Source organism: Homalodisca vitripennis, chromosome 1 (assembly GCF_021130785.1).
Source record: "Homalodisca vitripennis isolate AUS2020 chromosome 1, UT_GWSS_2.1, whole genome shotgun sequence".
In the NCBI taxonomy this organism is placed as follows: domain Eukaryota; kingdom Metazoa; phylum Arthropoda; class Insecta; order Hemiptera; family Cicadellidae; genus Homalodisca; species Homalodisca vitripennis.
This window is the reverse complement of record NC_060207.1, coordinates 7,738,244-7,756,105: the sequence shown is the minus strand read 5'-3', so window position 1 is coordinate 7,756,105 and position 17,862 is coordinate 7,738,244. Positions and strand designations below refer to the sequence as shown.

Here is a 17,862-nt window from a genome sequence, read left to right as displayed (position 1 = left end):
TCAATAGAATAGTTCATTATGACTAAACCTCACACTCACATTTTTATAAATTTAATATTTTGCTTGTAGAGAATTATCATTATTTGGCTGTTTGCTATTCTGATGTATATTAACTATCTAATGTTTACTACACTAGGCAGTAGCCACACTCTTAAGTTTAATACTTTAAGCACATCAAGATTAAAAAATAATAATTAAAATAAATTAAGTAATGTATATTTCACAACATAAATGATTTTAGTGACTTTCTTAAAAAAAAACCCTTTCTGTTACCTGATGTTATTCTTCCTGTTGTTCTTTATGCAAGGGTCTTAGATATTGGCCATGGTTTCTTATCCTCTTTGCACTCAATGGCAGGCGGTCGTTCTTTGTTAGTCTTGGATTTGGCATTTTGTAACTATATCAAACTTGTAAACACAAGTGACACACCAAATAAAAAGCCACATGCTATAACCTAGCGAAAGTAGGTTAGGGGGAAATATCCACCATGTAGTGGTGGGAGAGTTGGCGACTATTTTCTGCTGTAGCCACGTTGCGCACCACCTGACAGAGCGTTGAATAGCGCTTACAGACCTTTAATGTCTGCCTAATTGTACCTTCACTTCAGAACTTTTTAACAAACCATTTCCAGCTTTACGCTTACGACATTAGTACTAGTATATCAATTCTTTGACCCATAATAGACCACTTGTAGCCATATAAACATTACATTAAGTGACACTCTCACTGTACATTTTGGACTGTTACGGATTTATGTAGCTATTTCTTTACTGTCCCTTTCAAATCTATGCCTGTATATATTTAATTTTTTAATAAAATTTTGTGTGTAAATTAGATAAAACGTTGAAAATACACTTAATTTAAAAATTTTACACTTAATGTGCAGCTTGAGTGAATCAAAATTTAAATTTCAAAAATGTAGGTGCGTATACAAACATTTAGTTAGTAAAATGACATCAATATGTTTGTACTAGCTCAAAAATGAGCCTACAATGATGCAGATTCAAAACCCTTGCATCAGCGTTCACTAGAGTGGTAGTGCACACCTTTAATGCAGTTGAACCATTTTCTTCAAGGAGAGTTTATTTTGTAACTATTATTTTGACATTGGTCAGTGTTGTTATTGCAATCTTCTATTCTTTCTGTTCTTTATTGCTTGTTGTTGTTCTTCTGTGGAAACTCAGTAATTCAGTAATTTAATCAGAATTATGAGTTGAATTACTTGTTAAAACAAATTATACTTTAGTATATCTATTGCAGGAGGCCATTAAAGATATAGACTTAGCACTGAAGCATGGTGATAATGATATTCCAAGGACCAAACTCCTTAAAAGGAAAGCTGTGCTCCTTAGCAAACTCCACATGTTTGAGGAATGTATTGAACTCGTCAAATCACTGTGTCCTGGTGAAGAGATAGGTAAGTGAATGTTAGTTTTAAACATTCTTATGCCAGTTGTTATTTAAACTAACATATTTTTCACTAATATACAATATTTTTTATGTATGAATTCTTATTGTATTAACAATAGTAAAATATTAATAATACAAATTATAAATAGTTTACATTTGTGTTCTGTCTTCAAAAAACAGTTCTAGACATTTTCAGATCATCCGTTACAAAAAGTAGGCCAATCTAAGTTAGTTGTTCAAAGTATATTTGAAAGATATATTATTTAAATAATCTAATGTATTTTGTTTTAGCAATTTATGTTTATTATTTACAATTTTTATGTTATTAACATTTTATTTCCTTTTTAGAATGTAAGAATGGACCATACAATGTCTAAATTTCATACTAATGAAGTAAAAAAAGTAGAGAATTTAATTTTGTTAAATAATTTGAAAGAAGTAATGCTTATTTCTTGTTCTTTTCAATTTGAAAAAGTCCAATTTTTCTAAAAATTTGAAATTTAACAAAAATTAACTCAAAAATCTATACGCTCAAGGAGATGTCATTTTACTGTAGTAGGAACAATAGGACATATTTATTTTAATTCAATTTCATATCAGATTTGGCCTACGTCACAATTTATTTTTGTTGCTGCAAAATAGATTACCAAAAACAATTTGGACAACATCTTAAAACAAAAAATGGCCGTAATGACTAGCTCAAACTAAAATATGACAAATCAGCAAAAGAACTTTTTGTACATTTTAAAAAGTACCCAAAATTTATAAACAATATCATTTTGACAGCATATTAATCCTTTGAGTAGTAGGCCTGACTGTTACGTAAGATTGCACCTTATGCCACCAGTGGTAATGCAGGATCTGTTACGTCGCCAAACAATATTTTCTGTTTTGTTTCAAGAGTTACGATACAAGGTGCAGGGTGGGGCAGAGGAACTTTCTAATTTGAATTGGGCTCCATGGTAAAAGCTGTTCCAAGTAGGGTAGGGGTATGCACATTCAAGAGAGCGGGGTCTAAGGTTGTCGTTCCAATAATTTTGGTTTATATGGAGAACGTGGAGAATGCTGTAGAAGCTTGGTTTTTAACACGTTCGCTGCTAAAAATTAAGTAATGTATGTTGCTAGAGGCTAATTTTTTTTTTATTAGTATTCACTTACCAATTTAGTTGTGACACGGGTTGGTACAGAAAGGTCATCAAACACCAAAAGAGCCGAATTTCGCCATTTTGAAAACGTGCAGTAGATCTACCGCACACGCTCCTGGGGCCAGTCTCTCTTCGAAGCGCGCACCGTTTTCCTTATTGTTTTTGAAAAACAGACCACTAACGATTGTTTATAATAATACTGGGAACAAATCACTTAGTATAACTAAAAATATATTGATAAAAAACACTAAAAACTACTATTTACAACCCAACCATCCTCCCCAAGGTACGCTTCATTAGTCATGGAATTGGTCAAAACAATGTGGGACACACAACCCAGGCTGTCCATCACATTCTAAACACTGCCACATCACGTATTTCTTTCTGCCATTTGCATAGCAAACTCTGCACCTCTTTTGTTTACTTCTCTTTCCACAAGCCACTTTTTCTGTAATCCGTGAGGGTACATGGGGGACGCGGCGGCGCTTCAGAGGTCGAGGAGGCTCGGGAACGTCCGGGAGTAGCTTGTCAATAACCTCCAGACGGAAGTCGTTACAATGGCATTTTGTTTTCTCCACTTGATGTGCGAACTTCGTTATAGAGATAGTGTGCATTCACTAACATCATCTGAATTACGTGGACAAAAATCTTTTTATACCACCGCAGTGTTTTCCTTTCGCAAGGATAATATGACATCATTTGGTCACTGCGGTCCACGCCTTTCATAAAATGGTTGTATTGAACAATTGGTAGTGGTTTTAGTCTCTCCAAACCACCTCGATTAATTGAAATCACCATGTCATTTTCAAATTCAGTGGATATGTAAGAGACAACGCGTTTGTCTTTCCATTTGGCGACAACAACACTTTCGGCGTAGCGGGTGATGGTTTCACCCTTTTTCAGGGTTGCCGATTTGACTTCAGGAGATACGTATTTTCTGTCCAGCCGAAGAGTTCCAGTGCAATATGTATTCCTACGGAGCAGGCTTGAGGCAAGAGTAAAACTATTATAATAATTATCCATAAATAAACTGTGGCCACAATTGAGTTTCCCTTGCATCAGCTTCAATACAACATTGGCTGCATGCCCCTTACCACCGTAATCATCTAAAACTCCGCAATACATAAAAAAAACGAAGTATTAGGCCATGGGGGTCACACAAACTGTACAGTTTGATGCCGTACTTATGGCGTTTCCCTTTTATATATTGCCTAAAGTACAACCGTCCCCTCCATAAAACCATTCCCTCGTCAATGCACAACTTTTTTTGAGGATAATAAATTGAGTCCATTTTATTGTTGAAGTAGTCAATTAGAAACTGTACTTTAGAAGCTCTGTTGTTTGGGTTAGGGTACCTTTCAAAATTAATGCATCGCAAAATAAGCATGAATTTGTCCCTGGCCATGAATTTGGGGAAGCACGTTGAAAACAGCTTACAAGTTTTCCAATAGTCTTGTATTCGGGGTAATTGTAATATTCCCATGTGCAGCAATAGGCCAATAAAACATTTGAGATCCTCCACGGTAATGTCTTTCCATTTATGGATTCGTGAGCCTGGGGTTGTAGTAGGTCCACAGAATAACTCCAACGCGTATCTATTCGTAGTAGCCACAATGCCCTCCAAAAAAATCACATCCACCAGCAACAAGAAAAAATTGATTGGGGTAATCTCATTAGGCAAAGGGACTAAAAACTTTTCCTCTTTTGTAAACGGTACATCTTTCATACCTATAGTTTGAGGACTCCATTGTGGTGGTCTTACGTCATAGTCTGGGTCTTCGACCTCTGACTCATCAGTCTCGTATTGTTCATCGTCGAGGTCCGGAGCATAACCAGGGACACCAGGGTCGTCTTCATAATCAGAATCACTATTAGCCACAAACTGACGTCTATTCTGGATTCCACTAGTTCCAGGAGGCAAATCCATGTCTATTGTATTATAAGAATAACACTAAACACACAACAAAAACGGTAAAATTTGAAGTAGTCTAAAAACTAACCACAAAACGCTAACTGAGAACGGCGACCACAAAAACGCGGGAAAAGTATATCCCCACGAGCGGCAAAACGGACAACCATACACGACGAGTGCTGAGAGCACACTGACTGGGTTTCTAAACAATGGCGCTGTGCAGTAGATCTACGTCATGCGCGCCTGGCGCGAGGCAGCCGTGCAGTAGATCTACCGCAACCGCATTGAACGTGTTAAACGGATGCTCGATCATCGCCATGTAAGAAGATACGTTCCGTATCCGTTATAATATCGCCCCCTGTGGTCGTGTTCTTGGCTGGCAGTCTATTCTTTCATGGGTAAACTTCTTCAGGAAAACTGGTGATGTGAATAAAAGATAATTGGTCCATGGTTTGTTGACATATAAATTGACTCATGCTATGAAATTTGTTTTAATGTTTTAAGTATAAAACATGTGGCAGCTATATTTGTTTCAAAATTTTTGGATTTTAAACAAAAACAGTCGTGAATAGAAGTTTCTCAGGAGTCAGTAAATGGGGTCAACAACGATGCAAAATTACTGAAACGTATTATAACAGGTGATGAAACATGGGTTTACAAATATGTTGAAACTAAGGTTCAATCATCCCAGTCAAGGGATTCTGGATCGCCAAGACCGAAAAAGGCTCGACAAATGATGTCGAATGTGAAGGTTATGCTTACTGTATTCGTTAATTTAGTATACTTAAGATTAGTACACGTCTAATCTTAGCAGCAGCCACTGAAAAAGTAAGCAATGAATACAGCTGGAAATTGTATTACATTTCAGGAGCACAAGTATCAACATAATAAAAACAATCTTCACAATCGACTTTCCAAACCCGCAAAACTTACAAATTCCCGTCACTTATTGAACACAACTCATATTGACAACAGTGGATACCATCTGACTGATGCCATATTTGAAACTAAATAAAAACAGAATGTGTATGGTGTATTTCATGGTATAAAAAGAGTTAAATAAATATCTATATTTCTTTCATTTCAATTTAACTTCCAAATAAGTAAGTTCCTCTGCTGCACCCTGTAATTAACCTGTGCTTCACTGATCTAGCATATATTTGTAGAAACACTTTCACTTAGTGTATAATCTGCTTCTTTTTCAGAAATAGTTTCTAACTGATTCACTGAGGCTTTTCATAGCTTTTCAGCATGGAGAATTAGATCAGCTGATAGATTAGTACAGTAAAATATCAGCTGATTCAATATCACAGTCGTTAGAATTATTGCTAAATTCATTTTATTTTGTAAACTCACAGAATTGTGTGAAAACAATTTTTAATGGCAATTTTATGAATGAAAAAGTCACTATTGGGATGATAAATAACAATCGCATATGAAATTATGTTTATCAGTTTTTGCAAATATCGAATGTGAAATTTATAAGTTTGTTCAAGGACAATACTGACAAGGCACAAAAATGCCTTTTGGGCTATTGAAAGATAATTTTAGTTAGTAATTGAGAATACAGTATATATTATTTAGTTTAAAGTATTGAAAGGTATTTTAATAATAATTATTATAGTTTACAATTTGTTTTAAAATTGTGGAATGGTTGCATTTATATTCTTGAAAAGAATTTAGCAGCTTTTAATGCAGCTTCGCACACAATTTTCTACTGAATTGAAGCTGATGGTGTAGATATATCTTTTTTAAATGGCATACAAAACTCTCCTGGGAAATAATTCATTATATTTGATTAATAGCTCCAATGATTTAAGTAATACTAAACAGTTTGGTGGAATTTATTATTAAGTAAGAGTCCATAGGTTTCCTTGTGAATACACTTATGATGTGTTATAATGGAGTCCTATGATAATTTTGAAATGGAAATTTACATATTTAAATTACATACTACTTTGGTTTTCATGCAAAATTTCAATACAATTGTACTGTAGCTTTTGCGTGACTACAGCGGAAATATACAAACTCATGTATAAAACACACACACATACACATTGTTTAGAATTATTTTAAATAAATTTTCTAAAAAAGCAAAACATGCCTTCTTTGTGGGTTATCTGACTCGACATCTTTATTTGTACCAACATTGACAGCAATCTTGGAGAACTGTCATATCAGTGCTGTTGTGTCAGCTTTTGAATATGAATTTGGGAGTTGTTATAGTGTTGAGATAGTTACTTTTTCAATAAATTAACATAATAATACATTGTGCTATATTATAAAAATATTTAATTTTCTATAAAAATAATACTACGTACTAAGAAATCAAAAAGAGTGCATTAGTTCCGTTTTAAAGCTTCACATAGAATAAATTTCTTTTTTTACAAATTTATAAAATTTCCTGGGAAACTGTTCCAGCACAGTATTCAACATTTTCATAATTATGTAGTGCCTTCAAAAAGTAAACTGCACAACTTTGGTAATGCATATGCTATAAATAACTTGTGTTCTGCATATTATGATTCCACATCTAGCCTACCCTGTCACCACACTAGATTTACTGTAAACACAAAACCATAAGTAAGTACACAAGTAAGTTGTGCGTCATATTAATAAGAAATAGTAAGTTTGTATCAGTTAAAAATCATTAATAATCTATTTTTTTTAATTAGTTGGAATATATTATACTTGTAATTTGTAGACACACAAGAGAATTCAGATCTGAAAAATGCATATGAAAACGCTTTAAAGAAAAGTGAAAGCAAAAATGAATCCAAACTGGAACATACTCAAAAAAATGTACCTTTGCCGATACCTAAAGGAGGAGAAAACACAACATTTCCATGTGCTTCTTCATGTGTTATGCTCAAGTAAGTATGTAATCACCTCATTAAATGCTTGTACAGTATACATGTATATATTTAGTTTAATTTAAATTTTTGTATTGAAGTTAAGGTAGAACTACCAACCATGATTCTTTTATTTTGTTACTTCCCTCCTCTAGCCATTGGTTACATAGGCAACCTTTGTGTCTCAAGTGCATTTCCCGTATCGCACGCACTTACACATCCACATGCACATGCACTCTCTATAAAACATCGTATTTTCCCCTCATAATTTCCTTGTATTATATTATTTCCTCATTTTCCATCATTGTTTGGTGACCTCTTTTCTTCGTAATTCCTCTTCAGGGTATGAAATGTTAAAATAGTTTATGAAGGTATTAACAACATTTAGATGTTTCCATTGGACATTGATTTTGAGTAGTATCATCCCCAGTTCTCTGATTATAACCTGAATTCCATTGGACATTGATTTTGAGTAGTATCATCTCCAGTTCTCTGATTATAACCTGAATTTCAAAAATTTTGTGTTTTAAAGCTTTAATATTGGTTTTTTATGTTTCTCTGTGATTTTTATCTTCAGAAATTTCAGTTGCAAGACATCTGAGATTTATGATTGAATGCCATTGCTCTCCATTTGACAGATGTTAATGATAACATTGTCTATACTTCAATCAGTCATGTATATATGTGTAATTCTTTTATCAGAATTGACTTTAGTTTTAGTCCATATCTGCAATGTTTTTTGACCTTGTAGGACTATTATTATTTAAAAATGCATGTTTTAAAAATTCCTGTTTACTAATATGCCCTGTTTTGTTGCTATTATCTTTTACTTCTTGCAAATATTTTGTCTTCCACTAATGTAAAGTTAATTTGAGTTACTCGTGTATTTATTATTTATGTCAGCAATCTTTAATAACTTTTTTTTAATTCTTTAATATTAGCTACTATAAAATTAGACCCATGTCATTCAAAGACCACATTTCATTCATTAAATCAATATTTTTTGAGCTCCTTTCAATCAACATAGTTTTCCAAACCTTTCTAAATCTTTCACCTTAGGAAAAACACAAAGAAAGATTTTAGTTTAAGATTTTCAAATAGAAATATTGAATCTTTTTAAAATATATTTAAGATTTTTACTTTAAATTGGTATTTATATTATTATATAGTTTTCATTATTTATATATGAAAGCAATCAACTTTTTATTTTATAAAATTGGTTTCATTTTTATTTCAGGTTTTCAGAGAGAAAAGGGCGTCATGTTGTAGCAAAAACAGATATAGACATGTCTGATGTGATATTTGTAGAGAAGCCATTTGCATTGGTCGTTTTGCCTGATCAGTACCAACAACATTGTCATCACTGCTGCAAGAAAACTGTTGCGTTTATACCGTAAGTTAAAAATTATGGATATGAAAAATCTTAAATTTTAATTATTAGGATTATGCGGCCAATAAAACCTTTAATCTACATTTCCCAGTTCACACTGTACCAACAATTTCCAACACAATAAAAGTAAATCTTGAGATACTTTGTTCTTGCTGTATAGAGAAATTTTCAAAACAGTGTTGAACCAAAATGAACAAAAGCTTGTGTTTGTTTTAACATTGGTGTAAATGAAGATGGCCTTTCAAAGCAAGGCTGAAATATGGCAAGATTTTAATTGTGTTTGCGATTTATGCAATAATGACTCACACTGCAATAATGTAGTGAAATTTTGTTACAGGTGTGTGGTGTGTACTGGAACGCAGTTCTGCAGTATTGACTGTCAGACAGCAGCGTGGTCACTGTACCACCAGTGGGAATGCAGAGGTCTGGATATCTGTCACAGCATAGGCATTGCAATAATGTAGTGCAATTTTGTTACAGGTGTGAGGTGTGTACTAGAGCGCAGTTCTGCAGTATTGACTGTCAGATAGCAGCATGGTCACTGTACCACCAGTGGGAATGCAGAGGTCTGGATATCTGTCCCAGCATTGGCATTGCAATAATGTAGTGCAATTTTGTTACAGGTGTGAGGTGTGTACTAGAGCGCAGTTCTGCAGTATTGACTGTCAGATAGCAGCATGGTCACTGTACCACCAGTGGGAATGCAGAGGTCTGGATATCTGTCCCAGCATTGGCATTGCAATAATGTAGTGCAATTTTGTTACAGGTGTGAGGTGTGTACTAGAGCGCAGTTCTGCAGTATTGACTGTCAGACAGCAGCATGGTCACTGTACCACCAGTGGGAATGCAGAGGTCTGGATATCTGTCACAGCATAGGCATTGCACATCTTGGACTGAGAGTCGCACTTTTGGCTGACTCAAGTGACAGGTACAAACAGGTGCTTGAACTGAAGACCCACTTACAAGATATGAAAGAAGAAGATGTTTATCAATACGCAATTGTAAGTTGTAGTTTTAGGTGAATGTAAGTTTTATAAGTTACGAGGGGTATCCAAAAAGTAAGTTTCCCTGTTCTGTAAAAAGACGCGTACGTAACACAGCGTGCAGCTGTGGGCGGGGATATGTAGCGCGGTTCGGTTGGCAACAGGTGCGCCGGTCACTGGCCCATTGTCACGCTTCTCAGTCAGTTGCTGCCCAAACATCATGGAGACTCCACTGCATTCTGCCGCCAGTTGTGAAGTCCGTAGTGTTATTCGTTTCTTGACCGCCAAAAACGAAACTGCCGTTGAAATTCATCGTCAGTTGTGTCAAGTGTATGGTGAACATGTTATGTCCGTTCAGATGGTCCGTCGTTGGCGTGCAATGTTTTTGGAAGGAAGAGAAAATGTTCATGACGATGAGCGTAGTGGCCGACCGGCCAATTCTCGGCAACCTGACGTCATTAATGCTGTATGAGCAGTTATTGACAATGATAAGCGAGTGACTCTCAATGAAATTATGGATAAACTGCCGTCAAGTGTTGAAGTTAGCCGGTCATCTGTGCACAATATCATGACAGAAGATCTTCAGCTTGCAAAAGTGTGTGCAAGATGGGTGCCTCGCTTATTGAGCAATGCCCATAAACAACAACGAATGGCTGCTGCCCAGTCTTTCTTGCGATTGTTTGACGATGAAGATGAAAACCTTTTCAGTAGAATAGTCACTGGTGATGAAACATGGATTCACCACTCAACTCCAGAGACCAAACGCCAGAGTATGGTGTGGCAAAAAAAAGGAGAGGCAGCTCCTCAAAACGCCAAAGTTTTTGAGTCGGCAGGAAAGGTAATGGCTACAGTTTTTTGGGACTGCCGTGGAGTGTTATTGATTGACTATCTTCCTCGTGGCGAAACCATAAATGCAGAAAGGTATTGTGAAGTTCTCACCAGACTTCGGCGGGCAATACAGAATAAACGGCGCGGACTTTTGTCGCGCACGGTTCTGCTTATTCAAGATAACGCCCGACCACACGCTGCTCGTGCAACAATGGAACTTTTGAGGAAATTTAAGTGGGATGTTTTTGGTCATCCTCCATACTCACCAGATCTTGCGCCTAGTGATTTTCATCTGTTTCCGGAGCTGAAAAGACACCTTGGCGGTCGGCGATTTGCCAACAGCGATGACCTTCAAAATGAGGTGGATATTTGGCTTAAAAATTTGGCGGGTGAATTTTATGATGCTGGAATAAAAAAACTACTTCCTAGATACCAAGAGTGCTTAGAAAGGGATGGTAACTATGTAGAAAAATAAGGTATGATGTAAAAAGTTGAATAAATGTGTTTCAGTTATTTTTTGAGTCTTTTTAACTTTTTCATAATTAATGGAAACTTACTTTTTGGATACCCCTCGTAGATTATAAGAGAATGAACTGTCAATAAAACAGTGGTATTGAATAGTTCAGAATATTTATAGGAGCTGGTGAAAGGTTAAATTTACACAAATGAATTAATACTTTTTAGTATCTTACATCATTTAGTATTATTTATCCAACCTTCAGAAACTATCACACTTATCCTGTCTTATTTTTTTGTCTCCTAGACAGCTGCTCTGTTGACGCTGTACTTGGAACAGTACACTTCATACTTCAAAGATAACGCCCCCATAGACGTGGAAACGATGGGATGTCGAATTCTGCGTCACATTGCTCAACTGATTTGCAACGGTCACGCAATAACGAAGATAGACTCGGTTGCATTGAAGGAGAATTGTCATAAGACAATATCTGAGACAAAACAACGAATTGCCACAGCCATCTACCCATCTGCTAGCATGATGAACCATTCTTGTGACCAGAACATATCAAATAGGTAAATCTCACGTCTGATTAATAATTGTGAAGTTGTTAGTAGTTTAGTGAAACCATCTCTGGTTTCATCAAGGTTTGCTTTACAAAAAATAATTATAATAAATACAGTGTTCTACATACCTTGTTAAGATTATAACTAACTCGTAAATGTCAGTTTATGAAAGAAAGATATGCAGAAACTTTACAGTATTTATCAAACTTGATGTTCTTAAAGTGATAAATTAAATTAAATGAAAATTTGTTGATTTTAAATTATGATTTTCCTTCATTAAGGAATTGTTCTCAACTAGTCAACCCTAATTTGCCTCGTATTAATATTCCTCCTGATGATTTACCTGATATTTTCAAATTTGAATCATCAGCATTAAGGTACAAAGTTGTAAATGGTTTAAAATTTTGACATTTTTATAATATTTTTTCAAATAATAAAGGAAGAGAAGAGGTATTAAATTGAACCTTGAGACACTCAAAGTTTAATATGTTTTAAATTTTTAATGGTATTGGTATAGGCTACTGCCGGGGTTTATTTGCCATCAGAATCTTCTGATTTCTCATGTCAGGTTGTTTTAATTTTTGCCATACCGATTGAACCACAATCAAAATAGAAAATAAATCGAACTTGCAGTATCAACTTTAAAAATTCAATTTAAAAAACTACAAAACAATAATGTTCTGTTTCTAACATCCAGGTAAACTTTATCATGTTCTTACATGAAAGTTCCTTAGTTGACCGTCAGATTGTAGTAGCAATTAAACGGCACTACTTCACTTCAATTAATCTTTACTTGAGACCAATGTGTGTCATCTTACAGCTGTCTGACATTGTGTAGTGAAGCAACTACTCGGAACGTAATATCTGAACACAAAGTGGCATCTACGACTTGCTAACAGATGAAGGTAGGCAATGCGCAAGCTCGGGGTACCGACTGTAACACTGCAGCAGCAGAATTTCAAAATGGCACTTACTTAAAAATTACGCCTCGTATTAGCATGTGGGTTATATAGTAAGATAGAACTATTTTTTTGGCTGGTAGGTAATTAAAATAAAATTCTAAACTAATTCATTCATAAATTAACCTCAAGATAATTTAACTGTATACATTGTTTTTATCAATAATGAGATGTGTCTAGTAAATATAGCTAAATTACCTGTCGTAGGAAATTCCTTCTACGACACAGCCATATGCAAGGCACAATGTAGGCATGATTTTATTAAATGAGAGAGTATAATAAACTATAAAATTTTATTTCAAGTAAATGACAGAGTTCGATCAGTCAGCAGTGACAAATGGTCCGTGGAGTATGAGTGAGGGAAGGCTGGCCTGGCGCTCACCACTAAGATAACTCATCTCCAATCCCCACTATCTTATTGTAGACATGCGATTTTCTTGGCTTCACATCACGTTTACCTATGCTACATCTATGGTTCTTGTGTAATCTATGGTGCAAAGCCATGGCTAGTAGTTGTATTACTTGCAGTTATTAATTTGTAATTAAATTTGTTGCAGTTTTATCAATGAACACCTTATTGTTCGTGCCATCAGACCCATTAAAGCAGGAGAAGAGGTTTTCAATTGTTATGGTAATAATTTATTTACATTATCTACAATTATTTTGACATTACTTCTGTTCTTTTGTTTGTGAATAATTGGGATGTTACGATCATGTTGAGAATGTTAATTTATTAGCAACCAAAATGTTTATTCTAATGTTTCCAAATAATGAGTTATATTAAAGTATTCCTTTTTGCAGCCATAGACTATTAACTGCTATAATCATCAGTCATGAATAACTACTTGATTTACAGTTTCAAGACAATACAATTTGGATTCTATATTTAACGATTTAAACCAAACTTCTATAAATTTTATTCCTCTAGATGTCAGTCAGGTTACAGTCATTTAAATTAAGCAGTTTATTTTTAATTAACTTACTTCATTAGCAACTAATGTCCTTCCTGCAGAATTTCATAAAAATTGAACCCTTTCTCTTGACATAAATTTGTGAAATGTACTGTCACCTTGCAGGGCAACCCCACAGCAAACTAAGAGATGCTTTTGCTAGCATGGTTCTGAACCATGACAATACATGAGTGCAACATAACATTCTCCGACATTCCAAATTGGGAGATTTCAACCATTCATAGTTCAGATGTAGTCACCAAGTAGCATGGTTCTGACCCATGACAATACATGAGTGCAACATAACATTCTCCGACATTCCAAATTGGGAGATTTCAACCATTCACCTTACAGTTCAGATGTAGCCACCAACTAGCATGGTTCTGACCCATGACAATACATGAGTCCAACATAACATTCTCTGACATTCCAAATTGGGAGATTTCAACCATTCATAGTTCAGATGTAGCCACCAACTAGCATGGTTCTGACCCATGACAATACATGAGTGCAACATAACATTCTCTGACATTCCAAATTGGGAGATTTCAACCATTCATAGTTCAGATGTAGCCACCAACTAGCATGGTTCTGACCCATGACAATACATGAGTCCAACATAACATTCTCTGACATTCCAAATTGGGAGGATTTCAACCATTCATAGTTCAGATGTAGCCACCAACTAGCATGGTTCTGACCCATGACAATACATGAGTGCAACATAACATTCTCCGACATTCCAAATTGGGAGATTTCAACCATTCACCTTATAGTTCAGATGTAGCCACCAACTAGCATGGTTCTGAACCATGACAATACATGAGTGCAACATAACATTCTCCGACATTCCAAATTGGGAGGATTTCAACCATTCACCTTATAGTTCAGATGTAGCCACCAACTAGCATGGTTCTGATCCATGACAATAAATGGGTGCAACATAACATTCTCCGACATTCCAAATGGGAGGATTTCAACCATTCACCTTACAGTTCAGATGTAGCCACCAACTAGCATGGTTCTGATCCATGACAATAAATGGGTGCAACATAACATTCTCCGACATTCCAAATGGGAGGATTTCAACCATTCACCTTACAGTTCAGGCGTAGCCACCAACTAGCATGGTTCTGATCCATGACAATAAATGGGTGCAATATAACATTCTCTGACATTCCAAATTGGGAGGATTTCAACCATTCACCTTACAGTTCAGGCGTAGCCACCAACTAGCATGGTTCTGATCCATGACAATAAATGGGTGCAATATAACATTCTCCGAGATTCCAAATGGGAGGATTTCAACCATTCACCTTACAGTTCAGGCGTAGCCACCAACTAGCATGGTTCTGATCCATGACAATAAATGGGTGCAATATAACATTCTCCGACATTCCAAATGGGAGGATTTCAACCATTCACCTTACAGTTCAGGCGTAGCCACCAACTAGCATGGTTCTGATCCATGACAATAAATGGGTGCAATATAACATTCTCCGAGATTCCAAATGGGAGGATTTCAACCATTCACCTTACAGTTCAGGCGTAGCCACCAACTAGCATGGTTCTGATCCATGACAATAAATGGGTGCAATATAACATTCTCCGAGATTCCAAATGGGAGGATTTCAACCATTCACCTTACAGTTCAGGCGTAGCCACCAACTAGCATGGTTCTGATCCTTGACAATAAATGGGTGCAATATAACATTCTCTGACATTCCAAATGGGAGGATTTCAACCATTCACCTTACAGTTCAGGCGTAGCCACCAACTAGCATGGTTCTGATCCTTGACAATAAATGGGTGCAATATAACATTCTCCGACATTCCAAATGGGAGGATTTCAACCATTCACCTTACAGTTCAGGCGTAGCCACCAACTAGCATGGTTCTGATCCTTGACAATAAATGGGTGCAATATAACATTCTCCGAGATTCCAAATGGGAGGATTTCAACCATTCACCTTACAGTTCAGGCGTAGCCACCAACTAGCATGGTTCTGATCCATGACAATAAATGGGTGCAATATAACATTCTCCGACATTCCAAATGGGAGGATTTCAACCATTCACCTTACAGTTCAGGCGTAGCCACCAACTAGCATGGTTCTGATCCATGACAATAAATGGGTGCAATATAACATTCTCCGACATTCCAAATGGGAGGATTTCAACCATTCACCTTACAGTTCAGGCGTAGCCACCAACTAGCATGGTTCTGATCCATGACAATAAATGGGTGCAATATAACATTCTCCGACATTCCAAATGGGGAGGATTTCAACCATTCACCTTACAGTTCAGGCGTAGCCACCAACTAGCATGGTTCTGATCCATGACAATAAATGGGTGCAATATAACATTCTCCGACATTCCAAATGGGAGGATTTCAACCATTCACCTTACAGTTCAGGCGTAGCCACCAACTAGCATGGTTCTGATCCTTGACAATAAATGGGTGCAATATAACATTCTCCGACATTCCAAATGGGAGGATTTCAACCATTCACCTTACAGTTCAGATGTAGCCACCAACTAGCATGGTTCTGATCCATGACAATAAATGGGTGCAATATAACATTCTCTGACATTCCAAATGGGAGGATTTCAACCATTCACCTTACAGTTCAGATGTAGCCACCAACTAGCATGGTTCTGATCCATGACAATACATGAGTGCAACATAACATTCTCCGACATTCCAAATTGGGAGGATTTCAACCATTCACCTTATAGTTCAGATGTAGCCACCAACTAGCATGGTTCTGATCCTTGACAATAAATGAGTGCAACATAACATTCTCCGACATTCCAAATTGGGAGGATTTCAACCATTCACCTTATAGTTCAGATGTAGCCACCAACTAGCATGGTTCTGAACCATGACAATACATGAGTACAACATAACATTCTCTGACATTCCAAATGGTAGGATTTCAACCATTCACCTTATATTTCAGATGTAGCCACCAACAAAGAATATCAGAAGGCTATGAGTTTTATTTCATATCACTCAATCACTGACAACAAACCTTATCGAACATGGCAACAGGAAGTTGGTGCCATGATACGGCAAATGCCTGAATTATTTTGAGAATGATGTAGAAAAATAAATGACTCAATATTTACTTCAATTTGTATGTAATTCATATTTTTTATGGTCAATCTGAGGTTGAAAAAGCTGCCATATAGTACGATTTTAGACTCATTTAGTTCATGTCTGTTATACAGGACCTCATTACACAAGAATGAACAGAGATGAGAGACAGAAAATGCTACAGAATCAGTACTTTTTCACATGTGACTGTAAGGAGTGCTCCAAGTCCGACGAGTGTGACAGTCAACAGCAGTTCTCTGCGCTACTGTGCAACTATTGTACAGGACCAGTCATGCCAGACAAAGCTTCATGTTCCGACTGTCTCAAGTCCCAACCACTGGTGCAGCTGGCCAATATGGCTCTGTCGGCTCAGGAAGTGTTCCATGCAGGTGATATACTAGCGTAAGATTGTTGTTCATCTGTGAGGTTACATTTATCAAAATTTAATACAGCTTGTAAATAGGGTAATTGAAAAGTAAGTTACACCTCCCTTAAACTTTTTTGTTAATTTAGATATGAAAAATCTGTTTGCAGCACTCTTACTAGCTACAGAAGAGCTGCATTGAAGATTTCTTTCTCATGGGGGGAGGGGGGGAGGAGCATGAGCTTGACCATGCTTACCGCCACACCCTATTTCACTGCTTTATCTATATCTTGCTGGTGTTTTGTTTCCCTGTGTTGGTGTTTTGGAGCATCACGCTATGTTTTATTATTCTCGTTATTACGTAATAACAAAAATTATTATTAAATATTATATATGTTGAGAATAGTGCATTGCATCTATTTAATAAGTTAGAATAATTAAGAAATATTTAAACAAATGTTTATTATTACCAGCTGTTATTATTATTGCTAGGTTTGTAAAACAGCTGTTATGTTAAACATACCCTACGAGTGGTAAAGTGGCGACTGAGGTGTGGTTGGTAAGGAATGTGGGGGGGGGGGGAGTGAGTTTGCACTTCTCCCTCTCCACATCTCTCTCTCTCATACACTCCCATCCTACACTGGTCACTTATTAGGTCGCTTTCGAAGTGGCTCATCTATACTAATAATGATAGTTTCAAATTTTTGACCCTCAGTGAAAAGGGAGGTAACTCAAAATTTGAAAATATCATGATTAGTGTGGCTCTTTGTAGCGAGTAAGAGTTCCGCAAACAGATTTCACCTATCTAAAATAACAAAACCGTTTATGGGGGTTCAATTTGCTTTTTAATCAACCTGTGTTTTCAGAGTTAAAATAAAGACAGCAATAAAAAACTGGCTCCTGCAAAGAACCATCTTCACAGTAAAAGAATTTTACTTGTGGA

General features: G+C 36.2%; 1 protein-coding gene across 1 annotated transcript in view; it reads left to right on the top strand.

The window, feature by feature from the left end:
* The first annotated feature begins 1,243 nt into the window (after positions 1-1,243).
* Positions 1,244-17,862, top strand: part of LOC124356852 (SET and MYND domain-containing protein 4-like) — a 30,363-nt gene continuing 13,744 nt past the window's right edge. The window contains exons 1-7 of the mRNA XM_046808107.1: positions 1,244-1,417; positions 7,172-7,340; positions 8,557-8,712; positions 9,476-9,710; positions 11,284-11,552; positions 13,060-13,133; positions 16,690-16,944. Coding sequence (XP_046664063.1) covers positions 1,363-1,417; positions 7,172-7,340; positions 8,557-8,712; positions 9,476-9,710; positions 11,284-11,552; positions 13,060-13,133; positions 16,690-16,944 — 1,213 coding nt within the window. The 5' untranslated portion in view covers positions 1,244-1,362. The remainder of the gene's footprint in view (positions 1,418-7,171; positions 7,341-8,556; positions 8,713-9,475; positions 9,711-11,283; positions 11,553-13,059; positions 13,134-16,689; positions 16,945-17,862) is intronic.